The 25,760-nt window shown below is 39.9% G+C and overlaps 1 protein-coding gene across 2 annotated transcripts in view; it reads left to right on the top strand.

The window, feature by feature from the left end:
• sh2d3ca (SH2 domain containing 3Ca) overlaps positions 1 to 23,213 on the top strand; it is a 68,373-nt gene extending 45,160 nt beyond the window's left edge. Inside the window, exons 5-16 of one of the 2 annotated variants that reach the window (XM_055004077.1) lie at positions 5,991 to 6,119; positions 8,846 to 8,995; positions 12,017 to 12,294; positions 12,425 to 12,502; positions 13,178 to 13,305; positions 14,315 to 14,687; positions 17,207 to 17,336; positions 17,532 to 17,647; positions 18,485 to 18,656; positions 18,742 to 18,853; positions 18,948 to 19,154; positions 20,948 to 23,213. In XM_055004077.1, coding sequence (XP_054860052.1) covers positions 5,991 to 6,119; positions 8,846 to 8,995; positions 12,017 to 12,294; positions 12,425 to 12,502; positions 13,178 to 13,305; positions 14,315 to 14,687; positions 17,207 to 17,336; positions 17,532 to 17,647; positions 18,485 to 18,656; positions 18,742 to 18,853; positions 18,948 to 19,154; positions 20,948 to 21,123 — 2,049 coding nt within the window. In that variant the 3' untranslated portion in view covers positions 21,124 to 23,213. The remainder of the gene's footprint in view (positions 1 to 5,990; positions 6,120 to 8,845; positions 8,996 to 12,016; positions 12,295 to 12,424; positions 12,503 to 13,177; positions 13,306 to 14,314; positions 14,688 to 17,206; positions 17,337 to 17,531; positions 17,648 to 18,484; positions 18,657 to 18,741; positions 18,854 to 18,947; positions 19,155 to 20,947) is intronic. The other variant, XM_055004078.1, reaches the window with a different exon arrangement.
• Positions 23,214 to 25,760: the final 2,547 nt, after the last annotated feature.

Below are 25,760 nucleotides of genomic sequence, written 5' to 3'. Positions count from 1 at the left end.
ATTTATAATAGATCACACATACTTTATTTTATATGGTATTTTCATGTCAATTGTCAAGTTTTTAAATGGTAAAGCTTATTTTTACTGTAAAATATGGATTGAAGCACATTTTTTCATACTGTGAACTCAACAGTGTCAATGCATTTCTTTACCTTAAATGAAGAAAATGTTTTACCTTAATTTTTCGACAGCATTCTGGCGACCACAGCTGCCAGAATTTTACTGTAAAAATAACTTCTTCTTTTTTTCTGTGTCTCTGACTGCACACTGAACATTGGTCCAAACATTTGCACAATCCTCTTCACATTATACTGGAGCCGCTTTTCTTTTTCACTTTCTATTTGGAGAAAATGTACGAGTCATATCCACTTTTGAGCTTTCCTTATTGCATCATTGCAGAAGCAGTTGAATTTGCTTTGATTTAATTCCACCCTCACCTTGCTGAGAAAAAAAAGGTAAATAAAAGAAGTCTAATGTTACCGGCGCTTCCCTCTAATGCTCGTATCATTTTACATGTGACTCAAAGACTACTGCACCCATGAGAGCCGGTGTGAATATAACAGAGGGAATCAGGCTGGAGGGCACAGAGGGATTACAGCTGTCTGGAGAGGGGTGATATCGGCCAAGTACGTACACGTAAACCCCCATAATGTGTACGTGCCAGTGTGTGAGGGGGTGTGTAACAGGAGATAGGAGGATTCAAGGGTCTTCATGCAATAATCCAGGTCTCTATCGCCCCACGAGAGAGGAGACACGGGGCTAGCGACGGTTCTTCAGGAATCGGACCTCTGACCTCCGAGTCTGTTCGTGTGTCTGTGCAGGAGGAGGGATCCCGCCCAAAACACCCCCAACCGCCACCACAACTCAGGGTGTTACCATGACAACAGGGTTAGAGGCTAGCCCACTAGCAGAAAGAGAAAGAAGGTGCATTCTGACGTGAGCTCAGATCCGAGTGCTGCAGCATGTTTAGAATGCATTCATCTTTTGTTGCTGCTTTTTTTTCCCCCTTGGAATGTGTTCCTCTGTTGTTTTTTCCTTCACTTTACATCCATGCTGGTAAATGCCAAAGACTTGCCAAGCAGGTTTTTTTTTTTTTTTTTTTTTTTAATACTTGTCAGCCGATATTTTCCATTTCATTTCTCACTGATGCCTTCACTCTTGGAGTTGTGTGTTTTGTTTTGGACTTTTTTTTTTTAGTTACACTGCTTTGAATTGCTCAAGGTACTTGGCATGGTGCTCCTTCAACAAGAATTAGCACAGAAGCTATTTCAGCTGCTAACAACAACATGCTGATTTGTGCCAGAGTTAACACTCTACCCCACTGAGTTCTGCATTGTAAATACTTGTAGCTGTATATTTTTTTGACTTCCGTGCGCGAAGACGGCTTTGTTCCAGTTAGAAAACGGTTACTTTCAGTTGAATCTTGCTGTAGCGATCAATAAGATTGAGATATTTTCTTGCTGAAAACACTTGTACTGAAAATAACACAACCAGTATGAATACTGGATGGAGTAATAAACATAGAAAATAACCAATTCAGTGTGGAACAGACAGAGCAAATCCAAAAGAACCACAGTAACACACACGCACAACATGCCAAAAAGAGTGTGTGTGTGTGTGTATAATATATGTATAAATATGTGCATATATTTAGAATTTCTCCCCATTATCATCCCTTTCATTTATTCTCCTTTTAGGTGGTTCATTTTTTCCTCTTACTGAGTGATCGCGGTGTCAGTTTTTACTCAGGGAGGCTGTGGTGATGTCATGAGACAAAACCCTCTAATTGGCAGGAAAGGAAGGCTGAAGTGCACATTGGTGTAAATGAGGTGATAGATCACACCACGTTGTTATCTATAACTCATTTTCACACATCAGCCCTCCACCCATATAGTTTAGTTTCTCTCTGTGCTCTTTTGTTTAACCTGGTGTTACTGTTTTTCCTCAATCCTCACCCCCCAAAATTTGTACAATCCATTAATAGTGGCACCCATGTACAACTCGCGCATATGCACACATGCCTACAAACGGATGAACACACACACACCCACACACACACACACACACACACGCACACCAATCAGTTTCCCTCTCCTCACCCTCCCTGGGGAAGCAAAGTCCTGCATCAGCTGCTAAATTGCCTAAACTCTCTCATCCGCTAATGGGCTACCTGTCTTCCTGCATGTCTGCCTCTCTGTCTACATTAATGAGTTTCTGTTGTCTGTCGGTCTGCCTCTGTGCCTTCCTGAATGTCTCATGTCTTGTCTTTATGTATGCTACTTGTTTTGTCTGTCTGTCTCCGGCTGTTCTGCTGCGCGTCGGCTTCTGTTATCCTTGCTGTCTGTCCGCCTGTTGGCAAATAATTCAACTGGTTTCTGTGCTTTGGTCTGACAGTTTTTGCAGCGTTGTATGGCCTGTTGTGTTGACGAAGCCATACTCACTGTATACACATCCTGCAATTAAATCTGTTCTTGTTCTGGTGAGCTTCTACTAGACCCACATGAAATAGACACTGCTATGCTGTAAATGGAAAATGGTAATCATCACAAAACCAACAGCTATAGTAGCAAATAAGAATTTATTGCTCCCAGTTGTAGCAGAAATAGTGACTTTTTAAAGTGGTTTATATACAGGATATGAAAGTTCTTTACACAAGGAGAGAAAAGACAGTTAAAATAGAACACATAGGCCAGATAATACTAAGCTTGGACACAAACTAGTGGTAGTAGGGTAGTATTTTAAAGTATTAAAAATTTGCTATTACGTTGCATTGACATTGGCAATAGTCCTAAGCCCTAAAACACACTCGACTTTGTCATCTATTTTACTCTAAATTTAATCATAATTTGCAAAATGAACATCATACTGTGCTGGAGGAGACGTGAAACTGGTGATTGAATCCATAAACTCATTCGAACAATGTTTACTGAGGTAAAAACTCCAATGAGAAGTCGGGTCATTTTCTAGTCAACATCTATACAATCAGACTTCAGCCAGAGGAATCGCCCCCTGCTGGCTGTCAGAACTAATACAGGTTTGAGTCACTTTCATGTTTACTTTTCAAATATCAAGGCTATGTCGGTCTATATACAGTTTCTGAGTACAAGTAGTATTTATGGCTATGTTAATACCAGTATCAGGCCTTAAAGTAGTAATGGCAAAATTTGTAATGCTAACAGTGGAAGTAACATTAGCCATTGTGTTTATAGGAATAGCAGAAATAGTAACAAAAGAAGTGGGCTATTAATTGTTGCAGGAACTTGATAACTAGCATCAGTAATAGTAGTAATAGTGGTAATAATATGATAGTAATGGTACTAACAGTTAACTAAATATGTAAGAAGTGCTACTTTGAACACATAATATAATAGGCCCAAGAGTAGTAGAAGAATGACCGGGTCACTATATAATTGAGGGACTTTTGAAGTCCATGGGATATATCTTGCATACATTTTTATTAAAAATGAAAAAAACTAATGTTTTTTATGTTCATTATGATCATGTCTTTACAAATTCCATAATTATTTATTATGGAAACAATCACTTATTAATTAAAAAATACTGGATGTCACTAATATGTCAACTAAATAACCGTTCCAAATAGTCCCGCAATTATATATTGACCCTTATTAGTAGCAGAAGCACACAGTCACTGCAGTTACTGCTACTGTATTCTTCTTTTCACACCAACAGGCCTACAGTGCCATGGCAGCCAAGGACTCAGCATAGTGACTCCTAGCCATTGTAACTATAGCAGTAATATCATATCGGGCTTTGTCAATGTCTTCCATTGTCCTCATCTCCTTTGTGTCTTTCCCTTTTGTCATCAGGTACCACATTTATCCTAAATAGAATTTTCTGCTCTTTCTTCTCGCCCTTCCTGAGCTCTTGTGTCCCTTCTTCATCTCTGCCCCCCACAGCTCCGGCTCACATACAGTATCGTCTGTAGTTGTGTTGTTCCAGCGAAGTGAGTGCTCAGGACACAAAAGGTCCACAAACAGCACCCAGAGATGAATTCCGCTGCAATATTAACATATGATGATTTAGACAGATGAGTACTAGTGTGTGCATGGGACATATTATGTCTTTGTTATTCAGATATTTCAACACAGGGAATAAATCATTTCTGTGTCTTTGCATGTCCTTGTCAAACCACTTTTTATTGTCTGTCCATTTTTCGGTCTTTCTGTCAGCGTGTCTCCTCTGATGTGAGCCTATTCCATGAACCGTATCATAAATAGAGGCCTGTTGACATTTCAATTTGCCTCATAACCCTTCATATATCCGCACACGCGCATATATACACCACGTTCAATGTTGAGCATGAGTTCAGTGGCAGGCCTCTCCTGGGTTTCCAGGGAGACAAGGAAAAGCAATAACTGCACACTTGACCCCTCTGCTCTTTTATTGGCCTCTTCTCCCCTTCACACACACACACACACACACACACACACACACACACACACACACACACACACACACACACACACACACACACACACACACACACACACACACACCTCAAATCTAATCTGGGAGAGTGAGCCTCGGCGCTGATATTCCTCCCATCTTCCCAGGAGGATTGGAGAAGAGAGGCAGAAAAGACGGGGAGAGGAGCGAGAAGTGGAGGAAGTTAATAATTTCATCTCGCAGTGACCTGGAGACGATAAAATCGAATGTTCGGCTCATCGTATCGCACTCACACAGGGAGGCAGAAACACACTGTGCACACTGATCATCACAGTTTCCCATCCTCTCACTCCGTTGCAAACATTCTGCAAACTGGGAAACTTTTTGATTGTGGGGACAGAAGAAGAAGAGGAAGTACGGGCAAGAGGGAAAAAATCTAATTGAGAGAAAGTGGGGAAAAAAACTCTGACCCCGAAAACAAAGCGAGAGAGAAGCTGATGGAGGGAAAATATTAGGAGGAGCGATGGGACCAGCCTTAGCGACAAGCCTGTTTACTGTTTATTTTGGTCTCCAGTCTCATTTCTCTTCATATTGGCAGAGTCGAGATGGTTTCCTTTCACTGTTTATTCCTGTGTGGATTTCTCTGTTTTGTGTATATTTGTGTAAGAGTTTGTGCGCTCGCATCTGTGTGTGTGCGCGGCCGCTGTTTTAATCATCTTAGGTTGTTTGTCTGAACTCAGTCTTTCCGCAGTCATCAGTTCTTATGGTGTCTTCGCATAGCATCAGCGTCCCATTGTGGGATTTCCCATTTTTCTTCCTTACTTAAGCAAATAGTACTTGAGTAGACACTCTATTTAGTAGTTGATGTAACGTGTCGAGTTCCTGATGAATAGCATGTGTAGCTTTGTGGATAAATGCAAGATAAATGAAGAACTTATTTATTGTACAGTTTTCTCTCTTGCCCTTGAGAATTAAAGAGTGCAGAGGTCTCAATAATCACCAATACAAAGCTCAAGAGCACATATGTATTTATATATCTATCTGTGTGTATATTGGGTGCATTAATGTGTGTGTGAGTGTGTGTTTGGCATCATTACAAGCCGTCCAGAGTGGCCACACTTAAAGGCTAAAGCTAGGTCTCTGCAGTACATGGAACAATAAGAGCTTGCTCATGATGATCTCTTCCTCTTAGTAATCAGGTCAGGGTCGATTGGATTGTTTCTGGTGAGTGTGTGTGTGTGTCTCACTGAGTGGGTGTGTGTTTGTGTGGAAGGCAGCGCGCAGTGACGCTTCCCTGCAGTGTTGCCTTCTGTAACACAGGTGTGTGTTTTTGTGCAAGTCTGTGCACATTTCTGTAAAAGACGCTCTGTTGTACTACAGTAGCAGGATTATCTGTATTACTCAGTTTTATAGATGCATTCATGTCCACAAATCTTCTTTGTGAATAAAGCTCAATGGGATTTATCGGAATAAATCAAAGTTATATATAGATTGTGTCTGTATAAGTACGCAGCTACATGCGAAGAGTCCAAAGCACAAATTCACCACCTTGTTTTCTTCTCTCGCTCGTCTCTTATCAGTTCTCCAAGGAGAAGTATCTGCTGGAGTCTCCCCCGGAGAAACTTCGTAAGGAGCTAGAGGAGGAGTTGAAACTGAGCCCTGCTGACATCAGGAGCCATGGCTGGTACCATGGACACATCCCCAGAGAGGTACGAACACCACACAATCTTTGCACAGTAACACTAGAAGTCCTGAATGGATGCTTCCATGTTCATAAATGCTACTTTTCTCTGTCATTGAATATTGAATATCTTCAGGAGTTTGAACAGACCAAGCAATTTTCCAATCCTATTTGGGCAATTGGTGTTTTTAGGCTTAACTCTTAATGCATTAAATGAAAAAATTACCAGATATGAAAATAATCATCATTGTGTTTGAGCTAATGCACTGTACTTTCCATTTAAAAAATAGCTTAAGCATTTTCCATCACTTGTCAGGAACGAAAACAATCAGGAATTTTGTTATCAAAGAATAGAATAGAATAGAATTAGGGATGTCCGATCATATTGATGGGCCGATATTGGCATAAAAATGTAATATCGGTCGATATCGTTTTTTTTTTTTGTTTGTTTTTTTTTATCTATCATGAAAACCGATAAAATAATGCCTGGATTTTGCCAACAGTTTTCAAAATTGTACAGTATAGTTGCCACATTGTAATAGACTCATAGAGGGAGGCAGAGAGGGAGAGTGTGAACTGGTGTTTGAGACAATTTAAAACAAACATTTTTTTCCATAACTTAAGTTAAAGTAGTTTTCTTATTTTGCACAGACAATGTTTACATTTAGAAAGCCGTGTTGCATCTGAGAATGCATCCAATGGGGCATCACAATAAAATTAGACATGATGTGTTAATTCCATGACAGGAGATATGTGATGTTGCCTAACATTAGTTAAATAGCCCACATATATCGGTATCAGTATCGGTTGATATCGGAATCGGAAATTGAGAGTTGGACGATATCGGCATATCGGTTACTTGCCAAAAAAGCCAATATTGGACATCCCTAAATAGAATAGAATAGAATAGAATAGAATAGCCGTGTGCACATGACTGCATTCATATTGCACGTCCATAAGATATGAATGAAAAACTTCAAGTTAAACTTCACATCTCAGTCTCTCAGTCCCTGTTGCAGCGAAGTAACTTATGAATAAATGATTTCTAAAACAAAATATGATTTATTACTCCTACAGTTTGTATTTCAACCTCCCACATTTTATATTAAAAAGTCAGAATTCAATGAGACTAAATACCCAGTATAGTAATGTTTTGTGTGGCTTGACGTGGTTGTCAACCAGCAGTATTAGTTGAGCGATCGCTTGGCCAACATCTCTGGCTTTGAAAGCACAGTTTAAATGCTTTACACACAGAATGACACTGATTAATGAATCCCATCATCTGTCACAGCTCAGTAGAAATTGCTTTAGCGTTCAGAAGGAGGGGAAACTCTGCCAAACAGACAGCTGCGCGTGTTGCTGATGTACGCAATTGAATTTCACAGCTGGTGACTAAGACGCAGATACACAGAGACACACAACAGCAGTCCGGGATACTCACACACAACACACGCACACACACACACACACACACACACACACACACACACACACACACACACACACACACACACACACACACACACTTCATGCACATGTGGAGGGTCCTCGTTCATAGACGGTGCCGCTGTCGCCTGATCAACCTCTGTCGCTCTTTCACACACACATAAACACAGACACGGATTCAAATCAGCCATCTGTGAGTCTTTCCTCTTATAATTTACATAAAATATTCATTTATTCATGGTGTGCCCCAGAGTAAACTTGGGGAAACCCCCAGCCCCCTGGTAACCAAAACAATACTTAGTGACTGGATCTCACACACACCCTGTGGGCCGCTACTGTACTTTAGCTTTCCTAAATCCCATCCTCCTTCCTGATCCCTTTCCTCCTTCTGATCTTAACTTCCTTCTGAAGTTAAGACTTTAATATCTTCACAGGTGAATAGCCCAATGTAGGATTACCTTTAGTCGTATTATTTTATGCACATTTTCTCCTAAACTGTCAGCACAAAGCGTAGTTTATTCTACAATTCAGCAAGGGATCAGATAAAAAAGCAGCTCAACAGAATTATATTTGAAAATGAGCCAGATAAGAAGAGCCTACACTTGTTTGGAGCTTTTGATCTGTGTATCTGCTGCCTCCTGCTGGTCAGTGACACTGTTTACCTTGGGCTGTTTTGCAGTGCATATTTCATGCGTGGTTTCCTAAGTTGAATGAATTTAAAGCTTCACACGTTCTGCTTTCAACAGCAACCTCTTTGCAGGTAGTTTTAAAGGAGATGCTGCACCGTCTGAGATATGTTTCTCCTTTACTTACACGGCTATTACATCAATATTTGTGATCTCTTCTCCCAGAAACCAGACACACATCTGCAGTGATGTACAGCCCGAAGCTGTTCCACTCGCAGTGAAGGGGACATTGCTTTTCTGGATTGCTTGTTTTGTCGATAAATTCAAAACAAGTTTCATTTTTACAACAATGCTGAACTCCATAAAATGTATCTTTAGAAAGTCATTACAGCCATTGTCTGTGGCGTTTTTTTTTATCCATCATTGCCAATTCAAACTGTGCATAACAGAGACAGTCTGGCTGTGAGAGAGATGTTTGTTCAGCAACACAAACTGTCCTGAGGCATTGTTATAAATAATCACCATTCTCTAAATTCAATTATTCAGCAGTCAAAGTGTCAGAAACAAAATGTTCACACGCAGGCTGTGGCTCAGTCATCCAAGTTTGCTTTATGCTTTGTGTGCTTGGAGCTTTTTTTCCTCTTACTTTGTACATTTAAACCACTTTTTTCTCTCTGTCTAGGTGTCAGAGACTCTGGTTTTACGTAACGGAGATTTCCTGGTTCGTGACTCTCTGACCAGTGTGGGCGACTACGTTCTGACCTGTCGATGGGATAATGAGGCGTTGCACTTCAAGATCAGTAAAGTCCTGGTCAAATCCAATGAGACGAAGGTACGTATTCATCATTTAAAGCCTATTGTTTCTAAAATGCTCACCTGTGGTCCCTTTTACCTTATTAAACCTGTGGTGTTATGGATTTACTTTATATTCTGCAGGCAGGAAGGATGGTAGGAAAAGATTTACCGCAGTTGTTAGTCTGCTTGCTCTAGTTTATTTAATACCACAATAGCAAACAAGTCAGCCACCAGCAGTGTTTAAGACCTTCACAGGGGTTTCTTCGCTTTTCTGTGCGTTTTGGCCTTTTGTCCAAATGCGGCTGTAGATCACAAAAAAGAAAAACTGCCTCCAGGGTGAGGATTTTCAGAAACTCCATCTGAATTATTGAAAGGGAAAATGGACAGTTTTAGAAACACAAGGATGCTGGATTCATTTTAGAGGTTCAGAGGTCCAAAAAGTGTGTTTGTTTCCGTGTGTGAGGTTGTGTATGGCTTTCTGTTCAGCATGTGTTGGTGCGTCAGAAGTCATAGCAAACCAGATATCCAGCACTTTGTACTACTTTTTCCTTGTTGTAGTATCGTTCGGCTTTACCAGGCGTCTACATCTGTTGTGTGTCTTTGGTATGAGATAGTCAATTAACCCTCGTGTCGTCCTGTGGATCAAATTGACCCGTTTTATAGTTTGAAAATGTGGAGAAAAAATATATATTTTCACAGTGAAACTTCTGATGTCCACATTTTGAACATTTTTGGGAAATTTTTCAACATTTTTTGGTGGAAAAGAAAGAAATGTTTAAAAAAAAAAATTCTTAAGAACATTCACAAAAAATCAACCAAAATCCAGTGAAATTTGGTAGATTTTGGTTGATTTTTTGTGGATGTTCTTAAAGGAAATATTAGAATTTTTACTGATATATATGGAATCACTTTAGATATTTTTAGGATTTTTTTTGGAAGATTTTTACTCATTTTTTGAAAATATTTACAAGAATTTTCTTGCCAAATTTGGGGATTTTTTTGCTGAATTTTTGGATTTTTTTCAGACAAGGAAACAATATTTTTTTTGTGTCTGTAAATGAAGACAACAGGAGGACTAAAGGATTATATTATAGAAATACTCTGAACAGCAATGTTTTTCTGTGTCCTCTTCCACTCTTCTGCCAGTGCATGTTGCTACTTGTCACTTAGAAAATAGAATCTGGCTGCAGAGTGATGTTTAGTAGATGTAAGTTACTTTTTAGTTTGGTAATGCAGATTATTGACAGACAGGACAGATGAAAACTTCAACTTTCCAGTATATGTTTGTGTGTTTTTGAATGAGAAACAAAGAGGGTGGCTTACAGCCAGGCCTCCTGCACACACAGTTTCTGTAACTTGTTTAAAACTTTGTCAGCAGGATCCGTACATCACTAACCCCCAGTTTCCCAGACTATGTTTTCCCTCAGAATGTCTCGTCTGTCTTTATGTCTCCATTCTCAGTCTTGTCTCGAATTTGATATAGCTCCTCATCTGCAGACTCTGCTTCCCATAAATGCGGCCAACCATCAAACTGAAATGTCTTACTGTCATTCATATAATGGTCCAACAGGGTAATCGGCCGTTGCATTTAGCTGCTGAGCTTCCAGTCAGCCTAATACATGTAAACAAACTGCTGTGCAGCAGATGAATATGGGTCAATATATAACTGAGGGACTTTTGAAGTCCATGGGATGTATCTTGAATATATTTTCATTAGAAGTAAAAAAAAAACAAAACTAATGTCTTTTATGTTCATTATGATCATGTGTTTACAAATTCCATAATTATTTATTATGGAAACAATCACTTATTAATAAAAAATGACTGGATATCACTAAAATGTCAACTAAATAACCGTCACAATTTAATAACAACCACCTTCTAATTCTTCTAATCAAATTTTATATGGAAAATAACAAATTGTATCTGCGTCCAAGAAATCACTTTCAACTAAGTCATCCATTACAAAAACACCTCTCCAGGAAGTGTGTTAATTCCAGATCACATGACCTGCTCCACATGATGTCATTTCCTCCTGAAGAAAAGACTGGCCAGACTCCAAGGCTTTCTGACTTATTTATTATAAAGTAGTCAACAGGTTTACTACAATATCTTTAGAAATAACTTTCAATTTCAATTTTACTCAATTGTATTTACAATATTTAGAAGAATCTTTCTGTAAAAATGCCATGTGGTGTTTGGTTATAGGCGGCCATGTTCATTTATAGGCCTGAAAATAGTAAAAATGTCAACTATGATACCTGTCAACTATGTTACAAAAAGTCCTGCAATTATATATTGACCCACATGCAGATCCACAACCCAAAACAGAGTGAAATACTCTGAATCCTTTTTACGCTGGCAGATACCTCCCCAGTGTACATGAACGGTCATGTGATGTGCATTTTCAGCTGTATATAATGCATTAAAATGAAAACATTAATGTGAATGGAACCAAAGCAGCTCACCAGACTCTTCAGGAAAAGCACAAGTGTAACTAATCACATTAACAATGGCTCTGTTCCATTCAGACGTCTCTGTGAGAAAATACTGGCCTTCATTAATGTTATTAGTCACCTGCAAAAACTACATGAACAGTCCATTTCATTGTCCTCCTTGATATTTCAGTTCAATAGACTCTTTTAAACCAGCAGGCACACTGGATCTCTGTGCCGATATATCTGAATGGAATGTGGTTTTACTTAAATCTGAGTAATGGCCTATTTTCTCTTATTCCCTCTAATGATTGAGATAATTACATGTGTAGGCTAATTTGGCGCAGGTGTAGCGCGATGACCAGCTGTGATTCTGCTACCCGCTCTGCCTCCGAGCTTTAATTCCTTCGCTGCTTGTTGAAGTCTGTTTCCTCTTTATGTGTTCAAAGCAGCTATTAGATCACTACAGGTTTTTGAGCGCTGTGCACAGGATTATAAAGGAACAGCAGGATTTTTTTGCTCCTCACTCCAAGAAATTTGGAACCACAGACAACAAAGAGAGCCTGTTTCCTCTAATTTCAGGCAGTTTGTTTTATTGCATTCTGTTGTATCTTCATCATCAGGTGCAGTATATGCTGGAGTCTGATAGTTTCGACTCGGTCCAGGAACTCGTGCGGTTTTACGTGGGCCAACGTAAACCGGTCTCCCAATCCAGCACTGTCCACATCTACTGTCCAGTCAGCAGAACTCTTCCTCTGCGCTACCTGGAGGCCACGTTCGCCCTCTCCAACAGCAAGCAGGGCTTGGCCTACTCGCCGTCCAGTCAGAGGGGAGCGTACATCAAGAGGAGGAGCGTCACCATGACCGACGGGCTGACGACGGAGAAGATGATACCTCACAGGTGAGCCAGGAGAGGAGATGAGCGGAGGTGCGCTTCTGTCCTAAAAACATAACAGCTAACCTGGCGTTTCTTTATTCGCAGTTAAATTCATCATTGTTTCGTTGTTGCTTTGTGTCATACACATGATTAGTGACTCAGACAGTCCCAGTCCGGTTGAGACACCAGTGGCACAACCAGAACCAGAGCCGGAACCTGTGCCCATCTGCAGGTTGTGTGTCTGTGTTTGTGTCGTTGTTGAGCACTGAACTAGTGCACTTACCTCCCACATTCCCGCAGTTCCCCTCACTTCACAGACACCATCAGCACCTCCCCCCCAGTAATGAGCATCAAGCCCTCGTCGACAAATGACTCGTTCACCGGATCGCTCAAGTTTCAAATGGAACGAGGCTGTTTGAAACTTGAAATTGAGTCGAATCTGAGAGGAGGAGCAGATGAATATGTTGTGTACAGTGGAAGTAAATGTTATGCCTCATAGAGATTATGAAATGGAAATGAGTGTAGAATGAAATATCAGTGCCAAGGACACACTTGGCTTTAGAAAGCAAAGACGGTTGGAAAAAATATTTGGGTATGATTAGTCAAAACAGCTTCCAGTGTCATAAATTTCAGTTAAGTATTTATTTTCTCAATATTTTTACTGTTCTACATGTTTCTGCTCCTGCCTCTAAGTCTAGAACATGGTTTTAGTTTAGAAATAACAAATAATGTGTTCACCACGACAGTCACACCAACTGAAAGTCTCCCTTTTCTCTCACCCTGAAATAATCAACCTTTACATCCTTAATCACACCATTCCTGCTTTGTGAGGTTCCCTTCAGTATCCTGATATACTTTAAATCCAGACTCGAAGATTTTTAACACTGTAAATCTGCTCTTTTTGCAGTCCGTCGACAATCCACCACCACAAAGATGCAATGCGGAACTGTGCGATGAGCATGGACCAGATTCAGGAGTATCGCTGCCCCTTGTCACCTGTTGGAGAAGCTCCACTATCTCCTGCGTACAGTGCTAGTAAGTGCCAGAGACAAACATGGATTCAGATGCATCAATTCAAAATCACAGTCTTTAGAGATTTTAATTAGTGATGTGTCATGCACAAAAGATGCGGCTCAAAGAACTTAGTTGCTCAGCTCCGCTCACGGCAAAACTTTGTTTTGATTGACAGCATGGTAACCATACAGCCAGTCACATGTGAGGATATAGCATCATACCATTATGTGATAGCAGAGAGGGGGACACTCAGTCAGGTATAGCGGCAAAATGTCCCCCAGCAGCCAGAAAACCTCCACCATCAGAGGGCCAAGTGAAGGAGGAGCCTCAGACTTCTGCTGTGTGGACGCTCTTTGATGAAAGAGCTACAGGAGATGCTGCAAGGAGAAATCCTGCAGCTCATGGTGTAATAGTGGTGAGAACATATCTAGAGGAGCCCCTCATCCAACCTGCAGATGACCCACTGAGCTGGTGGCAGGCCGAGGCCTCAGTCTTCATCCTCCTGGTGAAGCTGATGGAGGAGAGACTGTGTGTTGTGGCAACTTCTGTTCCATCTGAGAAAATCTTCTCAAAAACAGGGCAGATACTCACCGAAACAAGAAATCCTGTCAGACCATCCAAGCTCAGGCATCTGATTTTTCTGAACCTGCACTGAGGGTCTTTATACTGTTTAAAAAACAAGTTTTGTTCTGTTTCTGTTCTGTGGGTTTGTTCATTTGTTTTTTGTGCAAAATAGTTTGATTAAAATATTAAACAAAAGAAAGAATGCCTGCTTTTGTAACAGAACAAATCCACAAAATGAGGCAATCATGAGGCTTCTCATAAAAACACTGAATGCAAAAGGGTTTATCAATGCATAAATCATTTATATTTGCCAGGTTAGGCTAAAAAATGAGGCTACAAATAATGCTAGATTGGGAGCCGAAAGAGCCGGCTCTTCTTTGGGAGCCATGCCAAAAGAAGCGGCTCTCTGAAAAGAGCTGAACTTCCCGTCACTAGTTTTAATGCTCCTCTTTCTGTTTTTCTTCAGTCACCAGGCAGAGAGCCCACTCAGGCGGACGGGTCCTGGCCGTCGTCCCTCCTTCCCCCGTGATGCGACGCTCCAGCGACCCCCAGCTCAGCCCCTCAGCCAGTAACAACCCTGCAGAGTTTCCAGCTCACACCTCTCACTCGGTGCACTCCTCACCCGCCCATCATCCCAGCTACCAGCCGCATTCCTCAGAAACAGCAGGGAGCTACTGTGACCTCAGACCGTGTCCCTCCGGGCCTCCCAAACCTCCGGCTAAGAGCTATGTAGAGCGACTGCGAGTGGAGGAAGGGAGGGAGGAGGGAGCGAGAGAGGAAGGAGAGGGGATGTTCAGCGCTCCGCAGGTGGAGACAGCTTCTTCATTCAGGCCGTCCAGGTACGAAACACTGAAAAAGGATTCCAAACTTGTTCTTTACCAACATTTGTCCAAACTTTTTGTTGTTTCCAGAGGAAGATGAATTGTCATCCATAAGAGGAAGAGTAGGTACAGAAATATGACCAAACATGTGGCTGAGTTATTGTGCTGTAAGTTTCTAGAAGCTGGACTTTAGGCTGAGTCAGACTGGTGGGTGTCGTAAAAATAGAAAGAATTCCCACTGGATAGATGACCAGACGACTCTGTGAGGCAGCTGTAACAGGATAAAGTCTAGCCAAAAGGCAGCTGATGTGGAGGATGTAGAAACAGGATGCTTTGTAGTCAAAAAACCCACTGTAGTTGGAGTGAATTCTGAGCCAAATCTAACTGGATTAATGAATTCTGTGATGTATGTTACCTTTTTGCGCCTGCCTGCACCTGTGACTGAATTGTTGCTCAGCTTTCTCTTCGCTGAAACACATTCGATTCAAAGGTCAATACACATGCTGACATTTTGTCATAGAGGGCAAACACATATAGCAGAGAAGCAGTTTTGACAGGCACTGCAGTCGCACTCTGAGCGAACAGCGACTGGAAAACAGGCTTGAGTAAACAGCTGGTAATCCTGTGGGAAACGGCCCGAGGGCAGACTTTGTGCTGTGGTCAGAGACGCAGCAGATACTGTATTTTATTGGGCTTACTGCGCCATGGGAGGACACAGCAGATGAGGCTTGTAAAAGGAAAATGGTCAGAGACACTGAGCTGGCGGCAGCGATAGTGCAGGCGGCACCTTTGGATATCTCAGCGTCCTCTGTGAAATTCTGGTGCAGGGGGATTATTGCTAAATTGCTGTGAGCACTACTGAGGAAATTGGCAGTAAATGCAGGAAGAGGCTCCTAATGTTTGAGGCACCAGAGTGAGCCAGTGACCGGCACATCTCATCCCACAGAACAGCTGATGTTGTGTCAGGATAGATTGAGCCTGACCGATGCATCAGCATGTCTGATATTATCCGTTGATGGATTGGTGCAAAGTAAATGTGACAGCAGATAACTAACATGAAATTGCACAGCAGGAATGACACCACACAGTATGTTTGTGGTAATTTAGGGACCATTTCACCTTTGAATAGTTTGTCCCTTAGAGAACGCTGGCACATTTATTGTGATTTTACAATCTATTTAAAGTTATAAACTGTGCATCTTGTCACACTACTTTATATTAAATAAGTCAGAAAGCCTTGGAGTCTGGCCAGTCTTTTCTTCAGGAGGAAATGACATCATGTGGAACAGGTCATGTGATCTGGAATTAACACACTTCCTTTGAGAGGTGTTTTTGTAATGGGGAACTTAGTTGAAAGTGATTTCACGGAGACAAATACAATCTGTTATTTTTCCATAGAAAAGTTGATATATTGTCAAAAAATAAATATCTGTCATGATTATCTCAACTTAATAAAAAGAACACAATCAAAACCATTTTGGAACAAGCTCATTTTATTATAGTTTAGCTAATTATAAGGGGGTTGTTATTAAATTGTGACGGTTATTTAGTTGACATTTTAGTGACATCTAGTCATTGTTTTATTAAAATAATAAATAATATAATTCAAGTTCTGACTAAACAATAGTAGGAGCTCAAGTTTGCTTTGTTGCTGTTTATAGGAGTCTTTCCTCTGATTTTCTTTAAAAAGTTACATACAACTAACAGCAACCAAAGCAAGAGAATTGTGCACATCTACATATGTGGTGTAACAGCAATACCTTCATTAATTACTTATAATTATAAATTAGTGACATTGTGCACTTTTCGTCACACTTTTTGTTTAATAATTAGAGTCCTCAAGTGAGTGAGTCCTCAGTTCCATCACAGCTGTGGGGATATTTTTATTTTACTGATCTTTTAGCTAAAGTTAAAGATATTTTTCTGTCACGTCAACCTTTTTTTAATGAGATTTTTCAATTTTACAGTCTTACAGCAAGACATCTGCAAAAGTGGCAATGTTGTGTGCTCCCATAACTTAATAAAAAACATGACCTTATCAGCAACCCTCTAAACATGACAGCAAGTAGCCAAGTAACAATGAAAATACACTTTATGTTGCTGTAGTTAATTATCAACACACATAGAGTCAGAAATACACTAGGCTGTTCGTTATTAGGACAGTTTGATAAACTTAGCTTTAGTTTAGAGTTGATATTTTGTTTAGTTAGTGCTATTATGAATTCTAAGTCACTTGATCTTGTATGTCTGACAAATATGGCATACATATTTCATATTTCTGTCCATGTCATGGTTATATCTGAATAAAGCCATGAGAAACATTAACAGAAAACTGACAATATCTCAATCACAGAATGCCAACACATTAACAACTTAATGAAGCCAGCAATGTTACATATCCCATGTCTGAAAGGGACTTTTTGCAACTTATTCTAACCTATTTTTCTTTGCAACTCCCTTTTCCAGTAGTCTTTGCCAGTGCCCATGTCCCGTTGTGGTTCTGTATTTCCTAACGTGGCGTAATCGTTCCTGTGCAGGTACGAGTCTTGCCTTATGCCGGCTGAGAACAAGCCTCTGGAGATGTCTGTGCTGAAGAGAGTCAAAGAGCTGCTGGCTGAGGTGGATGCAAGGACCGCAGCTAAACACATCACCATGGTGGACTGCATGGTACAAACAAACACACGCTCACATACATGCAATCAGCAACCAAGCACACACACGTACACATATGTAGAAAAGCAATTAAACACACATTACCTCATGCTGACTTGCATAATCACAAACAAAGACATATGTACAACATTAACAAGGAGGCAAACAGAATCAAATAAACATGCTTGTTTTTTCTTTTCTCTTGGGCAGGTTGCAAGAATATTAGGTGTGTCCTCAGAAATGCAAAGGATGATGGGAGTGTCCTCAGGGCTGGAGTTACTGACACTACCACACGGACACCAGCTCAGACTCGACCTGCTGGAGAGGTACAGTCTTTTTCATGACTCTGTGATTAAATCAGTTTGATTGTAAATATTCCTCAATGTAACAGCAAGGAAAAGAACTCCTTTAACCCTCATGTCGTCCTGCGGGTCAAAATTGACTCGTTTTAAAGTCTGAAAATTTGGGGGAAAAAAAAAATTCACGGTGAAACTTCTGAAGTTTTGGTGGAAAAAAAGAAATGTTAAAAATATTTCTTAACAACATTCACAAAAAAATCAACCAAAATCCAGCGAATTTCACTGGATTTTGGTAGATTTTTTGTGAATGTTCTTAAGAGAATATTATAAGTTTGACTGATATATATGTAATCACTTTAGATATTTTTAGGATTTTTTTGGAAGATTTTTACTAATTTGTTGAAAATATTTACAAGAATTTTCTTGCCAAATTTGGGGGATTTTTTAAAAATAAAACTTTTAAGGGAAGCTTTTAAGGAATTATTGGAATTTTCTTCCTGAAGGTTTTGCAAATTTTCCAAAATTTGTGGGGGTTTTTCTGTAGAATTTTTGGATTTTTTTTCAGACAAAGAAACAATATTTTTTGGTGCCCATAAATGAAGACAACAGGAGGGTTAAACCTGCTTTGCGTGACTGCCTCTACCTTAACTTTGCTCTTGTCCCACAATAAACTTTAAGTAGAATAATTCAGCAAAGTGCTTTAAATAATGTATATTTCATCAGCATCTAAAAGCTCTATCAGATCACATTTCTCACTACATCGCTACAGTCTGCCACAGTGTGAATTTCTAGGGTAGTTTTCCTATCAGCAGCAATTCACTTTTATTGAAATGTTTTATTAAATAGCCCCGTCTTTCTCCTCAGGTTCTACACCATGTCCATCATGATGGCCGTGGACCTCCTCGGCTGCACAGGGAGCACAGAGGAGAGGGCGGCGCTGCTCCATAAGACCATCCAATTAGCAGCAGAGTTGAAAAGCAATCTGGGCAACATGTTCGGCTTTGCTGCTGTGATGAGAGCCCTGGAGCTGCCGCAGGTAAGAGCAGTATCAGAAACAAGGCCATTAAAGTTTAGAGTCTACTGCATTCTTTAAATTTATGTTGTGTCGTTTGTCACTTTAGATTTCCCGCCTGGAGCAGACGTGGGTAACTTTACGCCAGAGACATACAGAGGGAGCTATTCTATATGAAAAGAAACTCAAACCTTTCATGAAGAATATGAATGATGGCAAAGGTGAGCTCCGAGCTGCTGCTGGTGTGTGTTATATTGAGAAAATGTGTTTATTTATTCACAGAACTCTCAACTGAAACCTCTCCTCTGCTTCCAGAATCCAGTGCTCTGTCAAACACCTCCTTCCCCCACATCATTCCCGTCCTGTCGTTACTGGAGCGAGGTGTTGCTCTCGGGGAAACTCTGGAGCCCTGGGAGAGTGCGGAGGTGGGAGTGGATGTGGTCATGTACCACCTAGAGGCAGCTCGTACCATCGCACATCACGGGGGAATCTACAGAACCAACACAGAGACCAAATTGCAGGGTGAGATATTCATGTTCCTCTTAGGATGATTTGTAATAACTTTGGAGATCCCTGAACTTATATCTAGCATTATCATCAGTTCAAAATTTCAAACCGTCCAGTATTTTGTATTATGATCCAGTACCTGTAAAACACACCATGCAGTTAATTCACTAAATATGTTGTTTGAATAACTATGGTAATATTCATAGATTTAAATATTTTCACAATGTTTACATATTATGTGTTTAAATAATTTTATATATATCTCGCACTGTTTCTGTAAAACCAAATGTGTTCAGCATCAGTGTCACAATGTTGCTGATTTGATGCAATGGTCGTGTGGTTACTCTGTTGATTTTATTGATTCTGAATACCTCACTATTGGTTCCCGGTTTTCGGCCATTACTGCCTTATTGAACAGTCTGTCGATAGCTATCAGCTCACATCTCTGTTTTCTGCTGTGTCCTGCTATCGATCACGCTGACCTCAGTCTGCTCTTTTCATCAACACCTCTCTGAGCCCAAGTGGGGATGACTGTTTTATACGGTTAAAACCAGTTGAGTTTAAGATTGTTACGTTCCCAATTCGTCTTTTAGCTCATTTATAGAGTAGAGTTTTGAATTGTGTGTCCTTTCTCGAGCACTAAAGAGAAACTCTGTTTCTAAACCATCATCAGACACACATGTTGGTATCCCCACCGACTTATTGCAATGAGAAACAATCACTATATTTAAGCAGAAACTTTCTTTCTTTATATTCAAAATAGTATAAGTGACAAAATAATGGCGTCTTGTTTTTCTGTGTGGTAATGAGTGATCATAAAAAGGAGGAATAGAATAGAATAGAATAGAATAGAATAGAATAGAATAGAATAGAATAGAATAGAATAGAATAGAAAAATCTGAAATGCTAATGAAGATGGTGAGATTCGGTTGTAAGCTCTAAAAAGGCTTTTTAGTGGATTTAATTTATTTATTTGGACGGGACAGTGCATATTAATGAACATACAGTCTCATAATAGTTTAGACAAGGTTGCAGTAAATACACCGACTTTAGCACAAGGCTAATTTCCATCCGTTGTCCCACACATAAAAGAAAAACATACAGGGCTACAGATGTATTAAAAGCAATATAGTAAAAGAAAGACAATGACAAATTAATACTGACTGGGTTAAACCTACCCTAAAGTGATACTATTTCAGAAAAGTGTTTTCTAGGCATCACCTGTCATAAAGTGCATATAGTTAAAGAGCCTGTTTTTAATATGCCTGATTTTAAAGTGCCTGAATTCCTCAATGATCACATGTTATTTATTGTATGTAATTATTTTTTGTAATGTTATTTATTATAGTGGTTATTTTGTCTTAGTTGTTTTAATTGTGACGTTTTAAAATGTATTTTGCAGTTTTTTATTTTCCACTTACCTCCATTGATGTGGTTATATTTCTAAAGGTTTATCAGTTAATACAAAAAATGTTTTATCAACATTAGATTAGCTCTCAGTAAAAAATGTCCACATATTTTCTTATCAAAGGAATCGATTTTTTATTTTAAATACAATAGAAAAAAACTATGAACTGTGAATAGATGAACAGACATGTTTCAAGACTTTTCTCATGTTTTCTTTTTTTGGTTTGTTTATTTTAGTTAGTTTTTTGATTCAGCCAATAACGGATGAGTTTTTTTTCATTCATTATTATCCATTTATATAATTTTCAGTAATTTTTGCTTATCTCTATTTCACCATAACTATCATGAAATACCGTATCATCTGCATAGAGTAACATCCTCTTCTCTCCTCTTTTCTCCAGGATTTCAGGAGCGAGCAGAGATTCACGAAATCTTCCAGACGGAGTTTCAGATGCGTCTCCTGTGGGGCAGCCGCGGCTCCGAGGGCAGCCAATCAGAGCGCTACGAGAAGTTCGACAAGGTCCTCACCGCCCTATCACACAAGCTAGAGCCTCCTGTGCGCCACAGCGAGCTATAGCAGCCGCCCGGCCTTGATCCGACGTCGCCAAAACACTTTGCAATGACCGCTCTTAGTGCTACGGTCTTGTTTTGCATCGATAATGTGGGAGCTTGGACACTGGGAGAAGAGAGCGAATGAAGAGGCAGCTAACGGAGCATGTGCAGTGAGCAGGAGGAAAACAGGAAGGAGAGTCTCACTTTTACACGTGTTGCACTCACTATGGACTCGGAAATAAGGCACAGAGTGTCTTCTGTTCCTCTCGGTGGACACTTAGTGCTGAAATATTTAAATGCAAGAGAGAGGAGACAAGCTGAGTGGAGAAGAAGAGAAGGGTGTCCAGCTCTTCTAGTACAATAACAGTGTATGGTGTCCCCAGAGGGCCAAACAGAGCTACAGAATTTGGCTTTGCTCCAGTAAAACAAAGACGCTCAACTGCTGTCACACGCTGTAGCCGAAATGACAACAATAACTTACATAGCTCATATATAAATGTTAAGTCTGTGCGAGTGAATGTGTGTGTGTGTGTTGGTAAGCGTGTTTCAGTTCCTTCATTTTAATGTTTCATGTGTTGTTATTTTTTGTCGTATTTATTTGTTTTGATCAAAGGACATCGTAACATTCTGGACATTGCTTCATGAGAATCTGTCAGTGCTCATTCTGAGGAAAACCCTGTTCATAAAACTTCATTAAAGATGTATCAAGTAGTCCCATTGAATCCCATTAAAAATGTATCAGGCATGCATTAATAAATGTATCAGAAATGAAACATTTGCAGAAGTAATGCAGCAACTTCTATGTGAAGGGCTTTGCGAGTTGTTGAAAATGTTAAGAGAACAAAGCAACTCCCTGCTGTTGTGGCTGTTTGACTAACACATTTGATATTGTGTCTCCTGTGCACAAAATGTAGCTAAAAACAGCATCATGAAAGAAATATGGAATGTATACACCTTAAATTTGAGTTAAAGCAATGTTTCACTTAGTGTATAAACATTTATGAACATGCTTTGGTTTGGCTCGAGCTTCAGTTTTTTGCTGAAATGGTTAAAAAGGTTGATGCACGTGCTTATAAATGTCACACCGAGTAAAATGTTGGTTTAATAACATTTTAAATGTAAAGAAACTTGAGAAATATACAAATGATTCAGTGAGGATATTTTATATCTGTGGAAAATCTTTAAATGATGAATGAAAATCTGTCATCTTGAATTATTTTTCACTTGTAATTGAGTTCTTTTCAGTTTGAAAACTGAATGAAGTGATGTGTACAACACAGCTGGGCTACAGAGAATGTCTTCAGTGGATGAGTGCTTTCGAATTTGTGTTTCAGCAATAGAGCTAAAATGACTGGAGTAATTTTTGTTTCTATGGGGATTACATTTTGGTGGACTCTTCAGTGTTACATTTCTGCTGTATTAACAGTATACGGGCCTGAGAGGGCCGGAGCCGACTCTCAGAGCTATGCAATCACTTCAACCAAGGGCTGAGACCCCTGAGGAACAAACTCCCACTTAGACTACATGAATCCTGAACCTTTCCTCTCCAAATAGATGATCTATATATGGATGAAAGTTATATCAGATCTCACTCAAACAGAAATAATTCTGGAAATCTTTCTTCTATCCTTGACTTGCATATTAGAGATCCTTAAATGGGTGTTTGATTGAGTTTAACCCCCGTCTTCTACTGTGGCAGCAGATCACAGTTCATGAGTTAAGGAGTCATGTGCCAGTTCCTATTGTGGTCCAACAGGGGGCGCTATAGTCAGCAGAAAAAACAAACAAAACACTGAATCATTAATTGTAATACTGAAGACATATAGACACATAGAGATACAACACATGTATTGTGTGTGTCCTGAGACCAAGAGGATGCCTACTGGTTTAGGTCTGATAACACTGATGATGTGAAATGTTTTTATTTGTGCTCTGTTGAATGATGTACAGGAATGCTCTGACAGCGTGTGGATCCTCCTGTTGTGTCTGACAGGACCGTATGAGATGAACTTGAAAAGCAAAAAAAAGACGAGAAATGATTTAGGACTGATCTCATGTTTTTTTACGTACTGTACATAGCAATTCACTTTTTTTCAAATAAAATGATTGCTTGTGTCAATGAGTTGGATTCTTTCTTGCCACTGTTGCCTTAGGGCTGCTCTGGGGGTTCAGGCATATGGGTTCTGTAAAGTGTCTTGAGACAATTTGAATTGTAATTGGCATTATATAAATGAATTAAATTGAATAAAATGGCATTGTGGTCTTAAGGTTACTGACATAAATACTCATCAGAGAATTAAATCTGTGGCAGAATCTGATCTGTACAGCTTTTTAACATCTATCTATCTATAACGCAAAGGGGAACTGCACCCAAAAGATCAAAAGAAAACTAGCAATGGCCCGAAGCATCATGCAAAACATGACCAAGCTATGGAAAAGTCAACTTCCTTCATCCCTCAAAGTCAGACTACTGAGATCAACAGCCTTTGCAGTGGCATCACATGGCTCCAAATCCTGACCCACGAAGTCTGCAAATAAAATGAGATTGGATCCTTTTGAAATGTGGTGCTGCCACAGGATCCTGAGGATACTATGGACAGACAAGAGAACAAATGCATCTGTATAGAAGGAGCTAAGAGTCGAAAATACTGGCTAACATAATCGCAAGGAAACTCAGCTACTTTGGTCATGTTACCAGACATCACTGCCTTGAGAAAGCAATCATTCAAGGGATGGTTAGCAGAAAGAGAAAGAGAGGAAGACCTGCAGCGAGTTGGTTTGACGACATCAAAGAGATCACAGGAAGTGGAATTGCAGAGGAAGAGCTGCTGCTGACCGTAGACTATGGCGCTCTCTCATTCGAACCACACTAGCATTTACTGATGCTACATGACTTCAGAAGAAGAAGAAGCTAATTAGTGATTATTATTCTTTTTATTATTGAGTAACTTCTGGATTTTTGTCTGGATTAATTGTTTGGTTTGTACCCAACCAACAGTTATGTCTGATCAGCAGTCTTAAACAAATAGATAATTCATGACAGGGCAAAAAATACCAAATGCTAACTTCTGCAATTTCTCCTAGAAAGATCACATAATCATTAATCCATAAATAAAATAACTGCAGATTATCTTCTGTCAATTAATTAATGCTTTAATAGGTTTAGTTGTAGTTTGTCTCTTTTTCATTTCTTTTAATAAAATAAGTCTAGAATAAAATATTATCAAATAACTATCAGTTGTATTAAAATATTGAGTAGTTTTACTTATACATGTATATTTAAATGCTAAAATAAATGTACATTTTCTTGAGTTAACATGTAAATACAGGTCTTTGACTTATAACAGAGGATTTGTACATTACTACTTTTACTCAAGTAAAAGAACAATGTATTTCTTTCACAACTGAAAGCAAGCTCCATAAACGTTCAAAGGAGTTCTCAGGATAAGACAAAGATGATGCTCAGTGTCAAAATATATGCGTATGAATCCCCACATCACCATCTCCAGAAAAGAATACTCCAATATTAGAAGTGATGAGTACCTGAAGGAAGTTGTGCCTTTTTAGAAGCCATTCTCCTGTAATGCAGAATGGGAACCAGTAGGGGGCAGCATTTCTCTGTCAAACACAAGCTGGTCCTTCTCTTGTATACAGTTCACTATCTTTGCCCCATCATGCATCCAGCTCCTGATCCAGTTTAGGTTTAAGTAGCTGCAGTGCAGTACCTCCTGAGTTTTATTGGTTCCTCATCAAGTAGACAACAACATCCTGTTTTATCAGTGTCAATCCTCTAAGAGTGTGCACATTTTTGGGCACTTAAGCTCCTCTGTTAATGTTTTTAAGGATCATTATAAGTGAAAAAATGCATGTATTTATGTTGCGTTTTGCTGAAATTGTCCCATTTGAGCATGCGTGTTGTGTGAAGCATCACACATTGTTCTGCAGACAGACCCACGGTGTTGGCAGTGGGAGGGAGAGAGGACAGATGGAGTGTGTGCGTGTCCGTATGAGCATGTGTGTGCATGCGTGTGTTTGTGCATCGTGTGCTTTCGTCAACATGTGTGTATGTGTGTGTGTGTGTGTGCATCAAAACACAGATGTTTTCAGGAATACTGCTGTTGCTGCTTACTCCCCTCATGAAGGAGGCAGCAGTGCGGCCTGGCAGCTGTTCTCCTGAGGAGGGGGGTCAAGTTTATTTCAAGCCAAATTTATCCTGAGAAAAAGAGAATGTGGAGGAGAAAAGAATACAATAGAATCAAATAGGATAGGATGCCCCATAATCTGCCACAATAGAAAATTATCATTTGCTCGAGTCTTTGTCTCCCCCCTTCCATAGGCGTAGCATGTTATGGATGTAATCTCTAAGAGGATTCTCTCTGCTTGGTATCATGGTACATGTTAATTTCAGCTCTTTATGTTCCTTATTGAAACAGACCCAAGATCTCCCAGGCCTGCCAGCCAGCAAGACAGCCAGCCAGCCAGCCAACCGTCATCAATTCACCCCTAATCTCTCCCCCCAGTCCTTCTATAGCTAATCCGTTGTGTTGGTCATTGTCATCTGATCATGTGTGACCTTGGCTGCTCTATAGCTGGTGCCTGGCAGCGTAGCATTGATGTTTGCTGTCCATCTACAGGCAGATATTGGCGGGGGGTTAAAACCTG

The sequence above is a fragment of the Amphiprion ocellaris genome, chromosome 17, assembly GCF_022539595.1.
Source record: "Amphiprion ocellaris isolate individual 3 ecotype Okinawa chromosome 17, ASM2253959v1, whole genome shotgun sequence".
Lineage (NCBI taxonomy): Eukaryota > Metazoa > Chordata > Actinopteri > Pomacentridae > Amphiprion > Amphiprion ocellaris.
Note: the sequence above shows the minus strand (reverse complement) of the source record. Positions and strands in the feature narration are given on the sequence as shown.